This window comes from Furipterus horrens, unplaced genomic scaffold, assembly GCF_987537825.1.
Source record: "Furipterus horrens unplaced genomic scaffold, mFurHor1.1.pri manual_scaffold_16, whole genome shotgun sequence".
Taxonomy (NCBI): Eukaryota; Metazoa; Chordata; class Mammalia; order Chiroptera; family Furipteridae; genus Furipterus; species Furipterus horrens.
In genome coordinates, this window is record NW_028327186.1 from 12164608 (window position 1) to 12179993 (window position 15386).

General features: G+C 59.2%; 1 protein-coding gene across 1 annotated transcript in view; it reads right to left on the bottom strand.

The window, feature by feature from the left end:
• IL16 (interleukin 16) overlaps positions 1–15386 on the bottom strand; it is a 62102-nt gene that overhangs the window by 21723 nt on the left and 24993 nt on the right. The window contains exons 3-9 of the mRNA XM_090263735.1: positions 11263–11371; positions 9105–9247; positions 7838–7948; positions 6767–6881; positions 3491–3564; positions 2497–2713; positions 1540–1657 (exon numbers count right to left, since the gene is read on the bottom strand). Coding sequence (XP_090119861.1) covers positions 1540–1657; positions 2497–2713; positions 3491–3564; positions 6767–6881; positions 7838–7948; positions 9105–9247; positions 11263–11371 — 887 coding nt within the window. The remainder of the gene's footprint in view (positions 1–1539; positions 1658–2496; positions 2714–3490; positions 3565–6766; positions 6882–7837; positions 7949–9104; positions 9248–11262; positions 11372–15386) is intronic.

Sequence of the window (15386 nt, forward strand, 5' to 3'; positions counted from 1 at the left end):
CACGCCTCGCTGCGGGAGCAGAGGGAGGTAACGTGGCAGACATTTGTCTGTGACCTTGCTCCTACCCCGCCATGCTCACCACAGGGTAACAGCTCAACACCAAAAACAAACAATCCAACTGAAAAATGGGCAGAGGACCTGAATAGACACTTCTCCAAGGAGGACACACAGATGCCGACAGACATATGAAAAGATGTTCAAGTCACTCATCATCAGAGAAATGAGAATTAAAACCACAATGAGATGCCACCTCACACCGGTCAGAATGGCCGTCATCAACAAATCCACAAACAACAAGCGCTGGCGAGGACGCGGAGAAACGGGAGCCCTGGTGCACCGTTGGTGGGAATGCAGACTGGCCCAGCCACTGTGGAAAACAGTGTGGAATTTCCTCAAAAAACTAAAAATGGAACTGCCTTTTGATCCAGTGATTCCACCTCTGGGAACATATGTGAAGAAACCTCAAACACTAATTCGAAAGAACATACGCACCCCTGTATTCACTGCCACGTTATTTACAAGAGCCAAGATTTGGAAGCAACCAAGTGCCCAGCAGTGGATGAGAGGATAAAAAAAGCAGTGGGACATTTACACAGTGGAGTACTACCTGGTCGTAAAAAAGAAGAAAACCTTCCCCTTTGCAACAGCGTGGACGGCCCTGGAGAGCATTACGCTAAGTGAAATGAGCCCATTTGAGAAAGACACCATATGATCTCACTTATATGTGGAATCTAATGAACAATATAAACTAACAAAGAAAACAGAAACAGAATCACAGACACAGAGGACAGACTGACAGCTGTCAGAGGGGAGGGGGGTGGGGAGCTGGTGAAAAAGGTGAAGGGTTAAGCAAAAAAAAAAAAAAACAACCACCCTCACACAGACCCAGACAGCAGTGTGGTGACGACCAGAGGGGTGGGGAAGGGGAGGAGGAGGGGGAAACAGTAAAGGGGGACAAATGTCGATGGGAGGGACTGGACTTGGGGTGCTGCACACACAATACAATGTACACCTGACGTGTTACTGAACTGTACACCTGGAACTATCTAATTCCATTAACCAATGTCACCGCAATAAATTCAGTAAACATCGCAAGAACAGGAATGCCTGTAAATATTTTCCTGAGGCAGCAGACGCGCAGTGGGCACCACTGACCCGCTCAGCACCTCCTTCCGTAGCAGAGAGCACAGACGGGCACAGAGGGGCCTCGCTGACGCCCCTGCCGAGGTCGCCGCCCACGCCGCGTCAGTCAGACCCGAACGTCAGCGCAGTCGCTCGTGCTCCTGCCCGTGCAGGCGTCCTCGCAGGCAAGGCCGCTCAGCCCTACCGGGCGGTCCAACCCCTGGGACCCCGGTAAGTACAGACTCTGGTTCAGCGGGTCTGGGAGGGAACAGGGACCCTGCGTTTCTGACAAACTCCCCAGTGACGTCCATGCCGCTGGACCCTTCTGAGCCCCTTGCCTTCACAGCAACCTGACAGCTTAAGGGTCCCTTCTGCTGTAAACCAGGGGGCTTTCCGGAACCAGAAAAAGGCACATACCGGAGCCGCCCGTCCAGATGCGCCACAGATCCCGGCGACAGCGTGTGAACGAAGATGCCGGAGATGCACTGGGTGCGGGGCACGCTGCACAGGCCGATCCCCAGCCCGACGCCAGCCTCTGGGGGGGACGGGAGCGGGGACTGAGCTGCCAGGTGCCCGTGCACTGTCACGTCAGTCACTGTCCCCTACTTAGCATGGCACGGGTTCCACCTGCATTTACAGAGCACCCACTGTGGGGGGCCAGCCACACTGATCTTGGCAGTCAGGCCGCTGGGTGCCAGCGGGGAGGGACGGGGCTGGAGGGGGGGAGGGAGGCGGCAGAGAGCAAGTCGCACGCAGACGATTACAGGCAGTGTGCTAGAAAGGACAGCATTTAGGTTAAAATACAAAGGACAGGGATGAACCAGGGGTGTGGCGATGGGACAGAGGCCCACTGCAGGGGGCGGGGGTGCATGCCGTGGCCGCCCCAGGGCAGGGGCGTGGGAGGTGAGCACAGCAGGCCAGGCCAGCTTCCCGGGCCTGCAGTCAGCAGGGCAGTGGCGTGGCCTAACTTCTATGCTTACAAATATCACTGGCTGCTACAAAAAAGTAATAGGAAGGGTCAAGAATGGAACCCAGGGGGCCAATTAAGAGGCCACACAATGGTGGCTTAGATATTTGAGGGACTTTTAAGTTCAAGCAGAGAAAGATGGGAGCGAGCGAGGGAGGGAGGGTCTGTGCCTGGGTGGCGTCTGCTCTCTCTCGCTGTGTTTGGCCCCTGCGCCAGGACACTGGCCGGGGTCAGACAGTGTCTCCTGGGACCTGTTGCCACACATAGAGCACTGGCCCTTCTGCAGGGGCCATAGGATCTGCTCTTGGACAAGTGCCCTGTCTGGACTGGTTCTGAGGGAAGCAAGTCTGGGGGACAAGCCCGGGCGGGAGAGGAGGACCCCAGAGCCCCCGGGAGGCTCACCCCACCTTTTGTCAGAGACACCTCCACCATGACTCTGTAGCTGGGCTTGGGGGCGCTGGCAGGAGCCTCGGCAGGGTCCACGAGGAAGGGGCTGCTGTCCTGGGCAGCGCAGGCGCTGGAGCTCAGCGAGCGGCACAGTGTGGGGGACAGGTGGCTGCTCAGGGAGCGGGGGGCCGTCAGACGCGTCCTCACCGTGAGCATGAGGAGCCCCTTCCTGGCTTGCTGAGACAGAGGGGGAGGGCCTCAGTATTCAGGACTGATTCTGGGCGGGATGCGAGGAACGGACCTCCGAACAACCGTGTGTGTGTTCATCTATCCAGAAGACAGCACGTAGTATACGCAGGACATATGTGTGGTATGTACAAAGATTAGAGTCTTGAACTACTGAACTAGGTGGAGACTCAAAAATGTCTTAGCAATTGCCTTAAAAACCTGAAACAGAATTATGCTTAGCGAAGTAAGGCAGGCAACGAAAGACAAATACCGTATGATCTCACCTAACACAGGAAACTAATGAACAACACAAACAAATGAGCAAAATAGAACCAGAGGCGGGCAAACAAGGAGAGACTGACAGTGACGAGGGGGGCGGGGGCGGGGAGAGAAGGGGGTAAGAAGGGGAGCGGTCTAGTCAAGGAGCTAGCATGAATGACCCATGGACAATGGGGTGGGGACTGACTGTGGGAGAGGGGTGAGGGGAAGCAACAGGGAAAAAAGTGGGACAACTATAATAGAAAAACAATAAAAAATTTAAAAAATATAAATTTTTTTAAAAATCTGAAACAGATCTGTAAATGCTCAGCAGTTAAAGCGCACACCCCCCCACCCACCCTGGAACAACCTGGATCACACTGTCACTTTCTGAGCCAGGTCTTCTCATGCTGTGCCCATGCCAGCGTCCCAGGTGCTGCCCGTGACGGACCCCGCAGTTTGGATTTGCAGGCCTGAATGCGGTGGCGATGCCCAGAGCGGGGCAGCATCCTGATAACAGATAATCACCTTGAACTTCTGCAAAGCTTCCTGATGGGTCAGTCCAGCCATTGATTCCCCATTGAGTTCCAGAATCTCGTCACCTGGGGGGGGGGGGGGACAGGGAGATGCTGCGGTGACAGTGCTGCCCATCAGGCACCGCCCTTACCTTGAACTCTAGTCTTGCCCCTCTGTCCGGCATTCGCACAATGCACCAAGCGCCGTGACGACATTTCTCATTTGGCACCCACCCCGCCACCAAAGCTGCAGGGGCAGCACGACAGCCCCCTCTGGCCCCTCGCATCTCCCATGGGATCAGGGTTCTGAGCCGTGCACATGTGGCCGGGCCTGACCTGGTCCCTGTCTGCCTCTTGGTTCTACCTCCTTCCCTGCTGCCTCATTGATAAAAGTCCATCCAACCCAAACCGATCTACAGGGCCAATGGAATCCCTAGCAAAACATCAATGGCATTTTTCCCAGAACGAGAGCAAATAGTCCTAAAATTTACATGGAACCATAAAAGATCCTGAATAGCCAAAGAAATCTTGGAAAGAAGAACAAGTTGGACGTATCACACTAGCTGATATCAAACTATACTACAAAGCTGTCGTGATCGAAACACCACGATACTGTCATAAAAACACACACAGATAAATAGGATAGACTAGAGCGCCCAGAAATAAACTCATGCTACATGGTTAATGACCACATGACAATGAGGGCAAGAACACACAACGGGACACAGAAAGTCTAGTCGACAGAGGGTGCTGGGAAGACTGGACAGACACATGCAAACAAACGAAACCAGACCCCCTTACACCGTACTCAGGAATAAAGGACGGGTTAGACACATAAACATAAGAACCACAAAACTAGAAGAAAACATATGCAGCAAACTCTTTGGTTGCTCTTAGGACAATATTTTCCTAGGTACATCTCCCTGTGCAAGGGAAACAAGAAAAAAATAAACAAATGGGACTACCTCAAACAAAAAAGTTCTGCACACCAAAGGAAACCACCCAGAGATGACGACCCACCAAATGGGAGAAGATGTGTACCACGAATACGTACATCTGGTAATGCGGTTAATATACAAAATATATAAGGAATTCGTGCAACCTAGCATTGGGAAAACAATCTGATTTAAAAATGGGCAGAGGACCTAAACAGACACGTCTCCAAGGAGGACACACAGATGCCCACAGACATATGGAAAGATGTTCAAGTCACTAATCTTCAGGGAGATGCAAATAAAAACCATCATGAGATGCCACCTCACACCGGTCAGAACGGCTGTCATCAACAAATCAATAAACAAGTGCTGGTGAGGATGCGGAGAAATAGGAGCCCTAGTGCACTATAGGTGGGAACACAGACTGGGGCAGCCACTGTGGGAAAGTGTGGAATTCCCTCAAAAAACTAAAGAGAGAACCACCACATGACCCAGCAAGTCCACTTCTGAGTATCTGCCTGAAGAAAGCCAAACCACAGCTGGAAAAGATAGATGCTCCCCTATGTTCACTGCAGGATTCTGTACAATAACAAAGAGATGGAGGTGACCTGTGTGTCCACCCACGGGCGCGTGGATAAAGAAGTGCGATGTGTACATACAATGGAGCATTACTCAGCTGTAAAAAGTAAGTCTGCAGCAACATGGACGGACCTAGAGGTATTGTGCCAAGTGGGACCAGTCAGAGAAAGGCAAATATATGGCGGCACTTGTATGCGGCATCTAAAACACCAAAGCACATGAACAAACCAACCAGGAGCCCTCGCAGATACAGAGAAGACTGGTGGTCGTGGGGGGCGGGGGCGTGCCCTGGGTGGGTGGGGGGAGTGGGAAGCCTGCGAGGCAGAGAACAGCCCAGGGGCGCGGCCCAGAGCATCGTGGGAACCACAGAGTCGGGCGGGTACTAGACTTATAGGGGGTTGCTTCATAAATCATATAAATGTATGAATGCATAACCACGGTGCCGCACACCTGAAAATCGTAAAATATTGCTTGCCAACTGTAATTTTAAAAGCCAAAACTGGAAATAAACCCATGTGACTTCATCTTCCTTGCACTGCTGCTCCTCTCTTCCCTCACCTCTTCTCCATCCACGCGACCCACCGTCTTTCTTTACTACAACCAGAAACCCGGGTTTTCCCCGACCTGCCCCTCTGTGCCACCTCGCGCCTCACCCCGAGGCCCCCGCTCAGACCAGGCCCCCGGGAGCTGCAGCCTCCGCCCCGGGGCCTGCCCGCCCGCTGCCCCCTGCCCCGCTTCCTGAGCCAGCTCAACACCCCGATCAGAGCCGGTCCTCCCGTCATAGAGCCGCCCAGGGCTCCCGCTGCCCACACATACTGTCCACACGCCCACTCCTGCGGGACGTCCGCGCTGGCACACGCCAGCAGAAAAAGCCAGGGAGTCAGTCCTGCAGAGCTGCAGGCCCTGTAGCCCCAAAGCGTCACAGACAGGAGGACAACGAACAGGTGTGGCTGAGGCCCAGCACAGCTTCCCATGGAGACTGGAACTTGAATTTCCTCACGTTCACACATCTCACACAAGAATCAAAAATGCTTTTGACGTTTTTTGACCATTTGGGACCATACCATCCACGCATCTGTGTACATTTATGTAATTTACAGCTGCGTGATTTCAGGCAGACCTGCGCTGCCGTCTGGAGCCCTGCCCAGCCTCAGGAGCCGGCTTGAAGGCAGAGAGGGGGTGTCCCCTCTCTCCAGCCCCACCCGCGTGTGCGTGCAAGCTGGGGTCAGGCCTGCAGGGGCCCCCCCGCTATGCTCCGCAAAGGCCTGACCCTAAGTTCTGCCTCCTGCGTGAAAACCTACTGCCAAACAGTGCAAACCTGACTTTGGGGTGGAGCTGGGGCTGGGAGAACACCCTGCCCCTCCAGGACCAGGAGACAGGGCAGGACACTCAGGAGGCACCTCACGTCCCCAGGCCCTTTACTCTCAGGATGACAGCGTGTCCCTCCCCAGAAGAGGTGAGAGGAGGAGAGTGGGCAAGAGGGAGGCTGGGCAGACCACGAGCTCTGGAAATTCTTTACATTCCCAGAGACCAGAACGCAGGAAGCTCATGGGGAGTCTGTACCCAGCTCCCCAGATGCACTGGGCCTGGCTCCCCAGGGCTGTGAGTCGGGGAAGGCAGGGACGAGGAAGGACAGGAGAGGCAGGGGACGTCGGGAACCGAGACGGGGACGTGGTGTGCAGACTGGGTATGCGAGCCACACTCTGAAGGCTCAGGACACATGCCACCGCCCCGGGACCTACAGCCCCGCGACTCGGAGGGGCTGGGGACTGTACCTTCTTGTAGCCGGCCATCTGCGGCGGCGGCTCCCCCGGCAAAGATGGTTTTGACGTAAATTCCAATGGGGCCATAAATGCTGTCCTTTCCCCCCACGATGCTGAAGCCCAGGCCCTGGAGAAGCAAGAGGAGGCGACAGGCTGAGGGGTGTCCCTGGTGCTGTGCTCTCCATGCCACCGTTCCCAAGCGCCGGCCCCAGCTCGGAGCAAAGGACTCAGGGAGCGGCAGCTGGCCCTGGTCTCAGGGTCTCGGGCTCAGGAAAGGGATGGGAAGAGCTGTTGCGACTTTGAGGCCAGACAGGGCTGTGTGGCATCTGGAGCTCTTGCACAGCCTGACGGGCCCACACAGGGGGACCCTGGGTGGAGACTCCCCTCCACCGGCAGCTCTGGGCAGATCATGTCCTGTCGCGGACCTCGCCTTCCTGCTGGGAAGACCGTGCTGCCTTCACCTAAGTCACGGGCTGCTTCACCAGTAAACGAGACGCCCACGAGCACCAACCACGGCACTGCCTATAGTCAGCAGCGACTAGGAGGGGCCGTCTTCTCCTGCCGGCGGGCCCGCCCTCTGTCCTGCCGAAGCCCTGGCCAGGCCTGCGCTGCCCCTCCTCCCCTGCTCACCCGGGGCCCTCCATCCACCCAGCGACACACGGGCAGGCATGCGGACGCAAGTCCCACCGTCCTGCTTGCCTTCGCGGGAGCCTCGGTGCCCCCCCGGGTGCGCTCATCTGACCTCGGCAAACCACAAAAAGCTGACTATTTCTAAAATACTCCTACCTCAGTTCTAGGGGCGACACAGCGTTGTGACTTACTAACCAGAAAGCGGGGCTGGCTGTGTGGGTGCAACCGGGCGTGCGGACGGTCACTGCAGTGATGAGGGACTGGCGACCTCGGCACCCCCACTGTCTCCTCTCCTCTCTCCCTGAGCCCCCGGCCACGGGAGAACTCCGGGTGGGTGGCCCCCACAGGTGTGTGTCACAGCTACCACTCCTGTCCTCGCCCCCCGCCCCCCGACACAGCAGCTCCCCAGGACCCAGTGTCGCTGCAGCACTGCCCCCGGCAGGGCCCCCTTACCTTGGCCTGGCCCTTCATCAGCACGACGCTGGAGATGACGGACGCGTGGGGACCCCCCGACGGCTGCAGCAGCTGCGCTGTGCTCAGGGACCGTGGGGGTCTGGAGGGGCCCTGCAGCGAGGAAACAGGTGTGCTGAGCCCGCGGGGCAGGGGCACTCACCTCTCTGGGGGGGAGCAGGCCTGGCAAGCCCCCCTCTCCTGCGGGCCCACCCATTATGCCGGCAACTGCAGAGCGAGCGTGGCTGGGGGCTCTGAGGTGGGCCCCACCTCCCCGTGGCCAGCAGCCAGGGCTCAGCACAGCCGTCAGGGTGGGAGGTGTGGGCCCCATAACCAAACTCTCAGCAAGGCTGGAAAGCTGACCGCCAGCGATGCCCTCAACAGACGTATGAACACCTCACCCACGACCTCTCTGTGCCCGGCAAGGGGCGGCGGGCAGGGCCAGGGAACCCGAAGACCTGCACCCCAGAGCGTGCGCTCGGGCGGGTGAGGCACCGCCTGCACAGGAGACGCCGTGCGCCTGGCACACACGCTGCCCCTGCAGCTGCCGCAGGGGGGCCAGTGTGGCCTGGTGGCCGGGACTCTGACTCGAAGGCCCTGCACTGCTTGCCCTGGCTCTGCCAGCTGTCACCCGGTGACCTGGGGGAAGTGACACACCCCTCCGTGCCTCAGTTTCCTCGCTTGTGAGATCACCTGTCCTGGGAAGCCATCTTTTTCAAGCGCTGGGACACCAGGGCTGCCCATTTGCAATCGGAAAACATGACAACCCAAGGAAGGGAAGACGAACAGAATCTTCAAGCACCTACTGTGTGCCGTGCGTGTGGGAGAGTCAGAGGCCGCCCGAGCAGCAGCCCACCCCGGGAGGGGACACAGCGCGGGAACAAAGGCAGAGAAGGGAGCCGCGCGTGCTCGGGAGGCCTCGGCAGGAGGGGCGGGAGGGCCCGGCTGCCGCCAGAGGGCGCGGTGGGGCCGTGAGCGCGGCGGGAGCCCCGCGGAGGGAAGGACGCGGGCTGGGCAGCCACCAGGGACGGGTGAACTCAGCCTTGGCGGGCCTCAGCTCCCCCCTGTGATATGGGGCCCGTGTGACGCCTTCCTGCGCTGCTTTTCAGAACGAGGGGCCGCGTGGATGAAGCGGGTCACGTGTTACGGGGCTTAAGCCCCAGGTTTCGGAGCCCGGAGATCCAACGCCAAGTCCCCGCCGTCGCTGCCCACCCACGTGCCCGGCCCGCAGGGTCCCCGGCCCGACCACGCCCCCTCCCCGGAGCCTCACCGCGGCCTTCCCGGCCGGAGGGTCCAGCTGCTGGGACAGGGCCTTGCGGCCGCTGCAGAGCGAGTACGGCGGCCGGTCCGCGGGGGCGGCCGTCCTCCGGGCCGCGGGGAAGTCCGTCTCGGCCGCGCCGCAGGGGCTGACACCTAGACCAGGAGAGGGGAGAGGGGCGCGCATCTGCTCTCGGCAGCCACGGAGGGCAGCGGCCACCACAGCGGGGACGGAGACGCCGCGGCGCCCACCCCCTGCTGCTGCCGCCCCTGCCGCCACCCCCTGCTGCGGGCCGGATGGCGCGGCACGTCCCCGCCACCCACCCTGGCCCCTGACCGCGGGGCGCGGGCCCGGCAGGCCTCGGCGGCGTCTTGCCCCCGCTCTCAGGGCGTTTTCAGTCCCCACGGAGGAGAGACGCGGTAACGCAGGGGGTGCCCGGGGCAGGCAGGCCCATTGGAGGACCCGCGGGCACCTGGCGGCCTCCCGTGCACACATCTGACCTCCCAGGAGGCCCCGACTGCCGCCTACACGCACACACGCATGCACACACAAGGCACAGGCACACGGCCCTCACAGGGGCAGGCAAAGAGCCAACTCCTGATTCTTGGGGGAGGTAAGAACACGCAAAGCACCCAGCTTCCTCCCCTGGGAACCCCAGCCCTGCTTCCGTCCGAGCGGGGCCGCACGGCATCCAGCTGCAGACCCTGCGGCGGCCACAGGCCCCGGCCCCGGCCTGTCCGGGGCAGTGCGTCTCCACAGAAACACACTGGAAGCCCCCGTCCGCTACGTTTTCTAGTAGTCACAGCAAAAACGTCAAACAGGTAAGATGAACAATATATTCTTTTCAGCCCAGTACACCTAAACGTCTGTCCTGATAACAGACAACGCTGTTTCTGAGGTGTCCTCCGTCCTTCCTGCGTTCTGGGCAGCCGTTGGCCCCGGGGCGTCTGTGGCCCGTCAGGTGCGTCCCCATCCACTCAGTCCACACGCCGCACGCTCAGAATGTGGCCAGTGGACACTGTGCAGGAAGCACAGCCCCAGCGACCCCGAGGGCAGGGCTTTCCTAGCGTCCGTCAGCTGCAGTGGGGGACAGGGCTTGTGTGGAAAGTCCCTGGGAGAAAGTCATTCACAGGGGAGGCATCTGGACAGGGTTTTCACGCTCAGGACGGGACAGACTCCGGCCGGTGTGCAGGCTGCAGAGGGAAGCTGCAGGCCAGGGTGGGGTCAGGAAAGAGGAGCAGACGGGCATCCCTGAGGGCGTGAGCACCCCGCGGGGAGTGTGGGGGCAAAGGCATGGCGCACAAAGGAGAGGACTCTAACTGGTCTGGGCGGGGCCTGCCCTCCTGAGAGGTACTGGGAGCACATGGAACAGAGAAGTTCTAACCCAGGGCAGCCAGGGCCCCAAACACAGGAAATGAAGACCTTAACGGCAGGGTGCCCGACGGCAGACACGGCTAGAGTGGAGAGGCTAAGGACGCGCCCACTGCCACACCAGCAATCCCTTCTGCAGGCAAGATCGAGAGCCCAGAGCCGCGCCACGCCCCTACCCTTCCTGTGTCCCCGAGAACATCGGCCCAGGCTCAGGCAAAGCTCCATGTACATCACCCACACAGATGATGCCAGTGAAAAGCTGAACTCGTACCAGGGAGCTGGGCAGCGAAACCCCGTCCACTCCCAGAAGGAGACTACGTGTGCACCCGTGACGTGAGGGGATGCTGTGTGCTCTCCAGATGACCGCGGACAGAAACGGGGACAATGGCAACGCAGACCCCGCCAGCATGTGCACGTGGGGTGGTTTTGTGTCTTCACGCTTTTCTGCCTTCAGCTTTTCCTGACTTTGTGTCCCTCCCTGCAGCCACCAGGAAGCATGGCATCTCCCAGCCTCACCTCCCATCCGGGAACAGACGAGGTGACAGAGGCCCTAGGAGCGAGTGGCCTTGCGAAGACCCAGGGGGATGTCACGTGACAGAACAGGAGTCGAGCCCTGTCTTCTACCCTGTGTCCCATCTTCCCAACATGCAGCCCAGACAGGGGAGCTGGCCGGACCGAGACCACAGGAGTGCTCCAAGGGCCCCGGTGGGGGCCTGGCGGGGGCGGAGGCGCACGCACGGTGCTGGGCACGCTGAGCGCAGCAAGCGGACCACAGCGGCTGCTGGGACGAGACACTTACTGGTTGAGTTGCTGCGTGTCCTTTGGGGACAGGCTCTGGGGAGCAGGAAGTTACTACTTTGTGCTTCTAGTTTTCCGGACTTTTCTCGAGAGGAAGTTGTAGATGCTTCCTGCAGAACAATTCCCATCTTTTAGTCACCAGGTTGGTTAAAATCAAAAAGCATTCTTAGAAAACTGAGATTTTGACACTGACCTTGGTAGTACTTGTCAGGTTATCTGTTTACTCCACTAAATTACAGGCTCCGCGAGGGCAAGGACAAGGGCAAGGAGCTGGAGGTGCTGCCACCCACTGACGCGCAGACTACCAATGAAGCGGGCCTGCGCAAGCACTGTGCTAACCCAGGAGGGCGGCGTGGCTGCGCCGGTGACCCTGTGCTGGGCCCTTCAGGGGCCTGGGGACAGGGCTGGTCTCGGAGAAATGCCATTTACGTGAAACGTAAACGAGGAAACGGTAAACCCAGAGATGCACAGGGGGACAGACTGGACAGAGGGTCACGGGACCAGCAGCATTAACTATCTCTGGCCCTGGCCTTGTCCCTCAATTGTGGGGGCTCCGCTTCCTCTGCGGTAAGTGGCGGGGGTGGGCTGAGCAACCCCCACAATCCCTGTCCGCTCTGTGGTTTTGAATGTAACTGATGACTGTGTTTAAAGAGCTACCGAGCTGCTGGCCTGTCTGACATGGTCGCCTGTCAGCAGGTCACTCCCAAGCACGTGTCTTCCCTTGGATCCCAGAGGAGCCCGGTGACTCCATGTGAGGAGGTCCTGGCTGGAGCAGCCTCCCCTCAAAAGAGTCTCTGTCACCGACCCCAGCCCGGCACCCTCACCAGCACACAAACAGAGGATCTGCCCCGGGAGTCAGGGGCGAGCAAAGTCATTTCCCTGCTATCACCTGGACATGCCTGCGGTCCCCCAGTACTGCCTGGGGGGCAGTCTCTACATTCATGGGGCGGGCGGGGGTGGGCCACAGTCCCTACGTCAGAAAAGGAGGGGGGACACAGCCTGCAGGCCGGCCGCCAGCAGAAGGGAAGCGAGTGGTGTGTGTGCGCAGTAGACACCTCAGGCCCTGGAGATCAGTGGCCGCGCAGCGAAACCCAACAATGCCTGCGAGCGTCTGGGATGCAACGCCGAGTGATGGGGCAGGTCTGCCCACCGGGGCCACCCCGGACGTGCACGCAGTTCCCGTCCAAACGTGAGAGGGACGGAGGCCTCTAGGGCCAGGACCCACGCGCCTTCTCTGCTGCACCAATTCAGCACCCTGGGAGGGAGTCACCGACAACAGCAGAAGGACTCTGAGCGGCCGACGGCATGGGTCGTGGCCAGGAACTGCAGGGCTTGAGGAAGGACAGTGTGAGTCCCTGGGCCTGCTCTCCATTGATGATGTACCAGACCCGGTGCTGGGGAGGGCACCCCAGGACTGAGAACACTCAAAATGAGAGCAACATTCTCTGCCTGGCCAACTACCAGGAGAGAGGGAGGCTCAACCACAGCGAGGGCACAAGTAGGGGCCCCTCAGCTGAGCGCTTTGTGTTCACACCTCCCTACCCCACCCCCAGGACAGGAGAGACCTACGCCCGGCAGCTTCTGCCCATCCCCGCCCTTGCGGCAGATGGGCCGCCCCATGACACCGGGCCAGCCAGAGCAGCTCTTCCCGCCCCAGCGGGCAGAACGGCTGGGACTGAGCAAAGCCTCCGGTCGTGCCAGAAAACCAGAGCCGACCAGAATAGCACTGCGGAGGCTCCAAACTCTGAGCTCCCCGTTTCCGTGTTCGCCTGGGTCTCCACCAAACCCCTTCCCTGCCTGAACCCATGAGCCCCAGAAGACCAGCTTCCAGGCACATGGCTGTAAACGTCTTATGACCAGGGGACAGCCCCTGGGAGCCACGCGGAGTCTGGGAGATGGTCCACAGTGCGCTCCCGCTTCCTGCACGTGGACTGCCCCTGCCCCCCACCCCACCCCCACACAGGGATGCGACAGCTCCGTGGGAGTCCCGCAGCACCAAGCTTCCCTCGCGGCTGCTCTCGGCCTCAGCCAGCCGCTCTGCTGTGGCAGAAAGCGGAGAGTGGCCAAAGGATTGGGTTTCCCAGTCACCAAGGAAGCCAGGCCCCAAGTCACAAGCTGAGCTGCTCCCGGGAGCAGAAAGACAGGCCGTGCGCTTGCAGAGAGCTCACAGTCGCCCGTCCCCACCCACGGTGCGGACGCTGATCTGAATCACACCACAGAGCAGTGGCTCTGCCTAACCGATATTTTGAATTTCTGAGGGAAAAAAAAAAGTAGACTTTTCCCCACTACTGAGGCTGTTCCCACGTGGATCAAAGTACTCTGAATCCTTTCAGAGGCCCCGGGGAGGCACCGGGGAGGCCCTCCGGCGCATCTGGCCTCAGCCAGTGGGAGTGCCCCAGGCCGCGTCCTGTGGGAGCCCCGTGGGGAAAGGGCGCTCGGCCTGCTGTGCGCATGGACCCCTGGCCCAGGGACAGCCCAGTCATGCTCCCACTGTGTACACCTAAAACTAATGTGATAGGGAATGTCAACTGTAATTGAAGAAGTTTTAAATTTGTTGGCAAAAAATGATTGTGAGTGCTGAAAAACAAAGCAAAAACTATAGCCACACTTCAGAGAAATATACTGTGCAAAGGACTGGAAGAGTTAACACTGTGAAGAATCAGGTCTTTTCAATGAGATCCCAGAGTCAACGCAAGTCCAATAAAAACCCAACACAACAGCCAAGTCCAGTTGGAAGAGCAAAGCTTCAGGACTTACGTTACCAGGTATCAAAAAACGTAGGAACTGCCGTCACTGAAACTGTTATTGGTGCACGAACACAACAGACCGATGGGTCAGGAGGGAAAGACCACAAACAGACCCATCTATATGCTCGTAATTCTTGATCCATAAAAAGACAACACCGTGTAGGGGGACAAGGACAGGCTTTCACCAAAATGGTGCGGAGCCAACTGGAGAGCCACGTGGGCGGGACATTTTTAACGCTCACCTCACCATGTACACGAAAACAGGGCCCTGTGAGTTAAACGTAAAACACGAGGCTCCCAGGAGAAGCCTGGGCGGTGCCTTCGCACCGTGCAGTCGACAGTAACTTCTTGGGAAGGCTCCTCTTGTACACGGGGCCAGCCTGACCTGAGGGTCACGTGTCCCCCTCCAGCCGGCCGCCTCCTTCTTGTCTGCTCGCCCTCTGCCCTCCGCCCCCACCGCCAGCTCCCAACTCCCCAGGGAGGCGCGACCTCTGTCGCACGACCTCTGTTGCCTGCCCTCTGAGCAAGTGCGAGCCTCGGGCAGGGTGCACAGGGCAGACCTGAGCTGGGGTGGCCCACCCCTGCTCTGGGATTGCTCAGGCTTCGCAGTGACCTGGCTGCACCCAGTCGCCGCAGGGGAAGTCCCCCATGAGAGCAGACACCCGATTACTAGTGACGAGGGTGTTCCTTTACATCCAGAAGGGAGCTCAGAGCAGGTGCTTTGCCAGTGTCTGAAGAAAAAGAAGAGGAGGAGAAGAGGAAAGCGGAGAGGTCAGGCAGGCCTCAATTCCACCAGCTGAGCCCCCTCTCCCTGGGGCCACAACTTGCTACATTTTAAAATATCCCTTCCAGTGGACCTGGAGTCCCTGCATTTCCTGCTTGCAAAGGTCTGATAAAACGCGTTTTCCTCTGTTCGGCCAGGGAGCGCCCGTGCCTCACCCCCAGGGGTCTGGAAGGCCCCCAAGGGAGGAGCCCACAGGGCCTTCACCACGACCTGGGCCAGATGCGCCTCAGGGCGCCTGTCCCTGGGCCGTGAGGGACAGTGCAGGGCCTGCCAAGCGTAACACATGCAAGGAGGCTGTCGGTTCTCTCTGAACTGTTTACGTCACTTCCTCTCCTTCAATTTTCCCGCTAGGCGTTTCCAGAAGAGAGATGATGCCACAGGGCTGCCTTCCAGACGCTGTTTTGAAGTTGGGGTAACCATGGCATCGCTGGAGGCTGAGGAGCCTGACCAGGCCAACTGAGTCACGCCTGGGCACAGGGACAGGAGCAGCCAGGGCGGAGCCACCGTCACCTTGGGCCCCCTGCCTTGGCACTTCTGATAAGGGGGCCTGCTCAGGGAGCTGAACCCCTCGCCTGCGTGGAGTTGCTGAGCAGA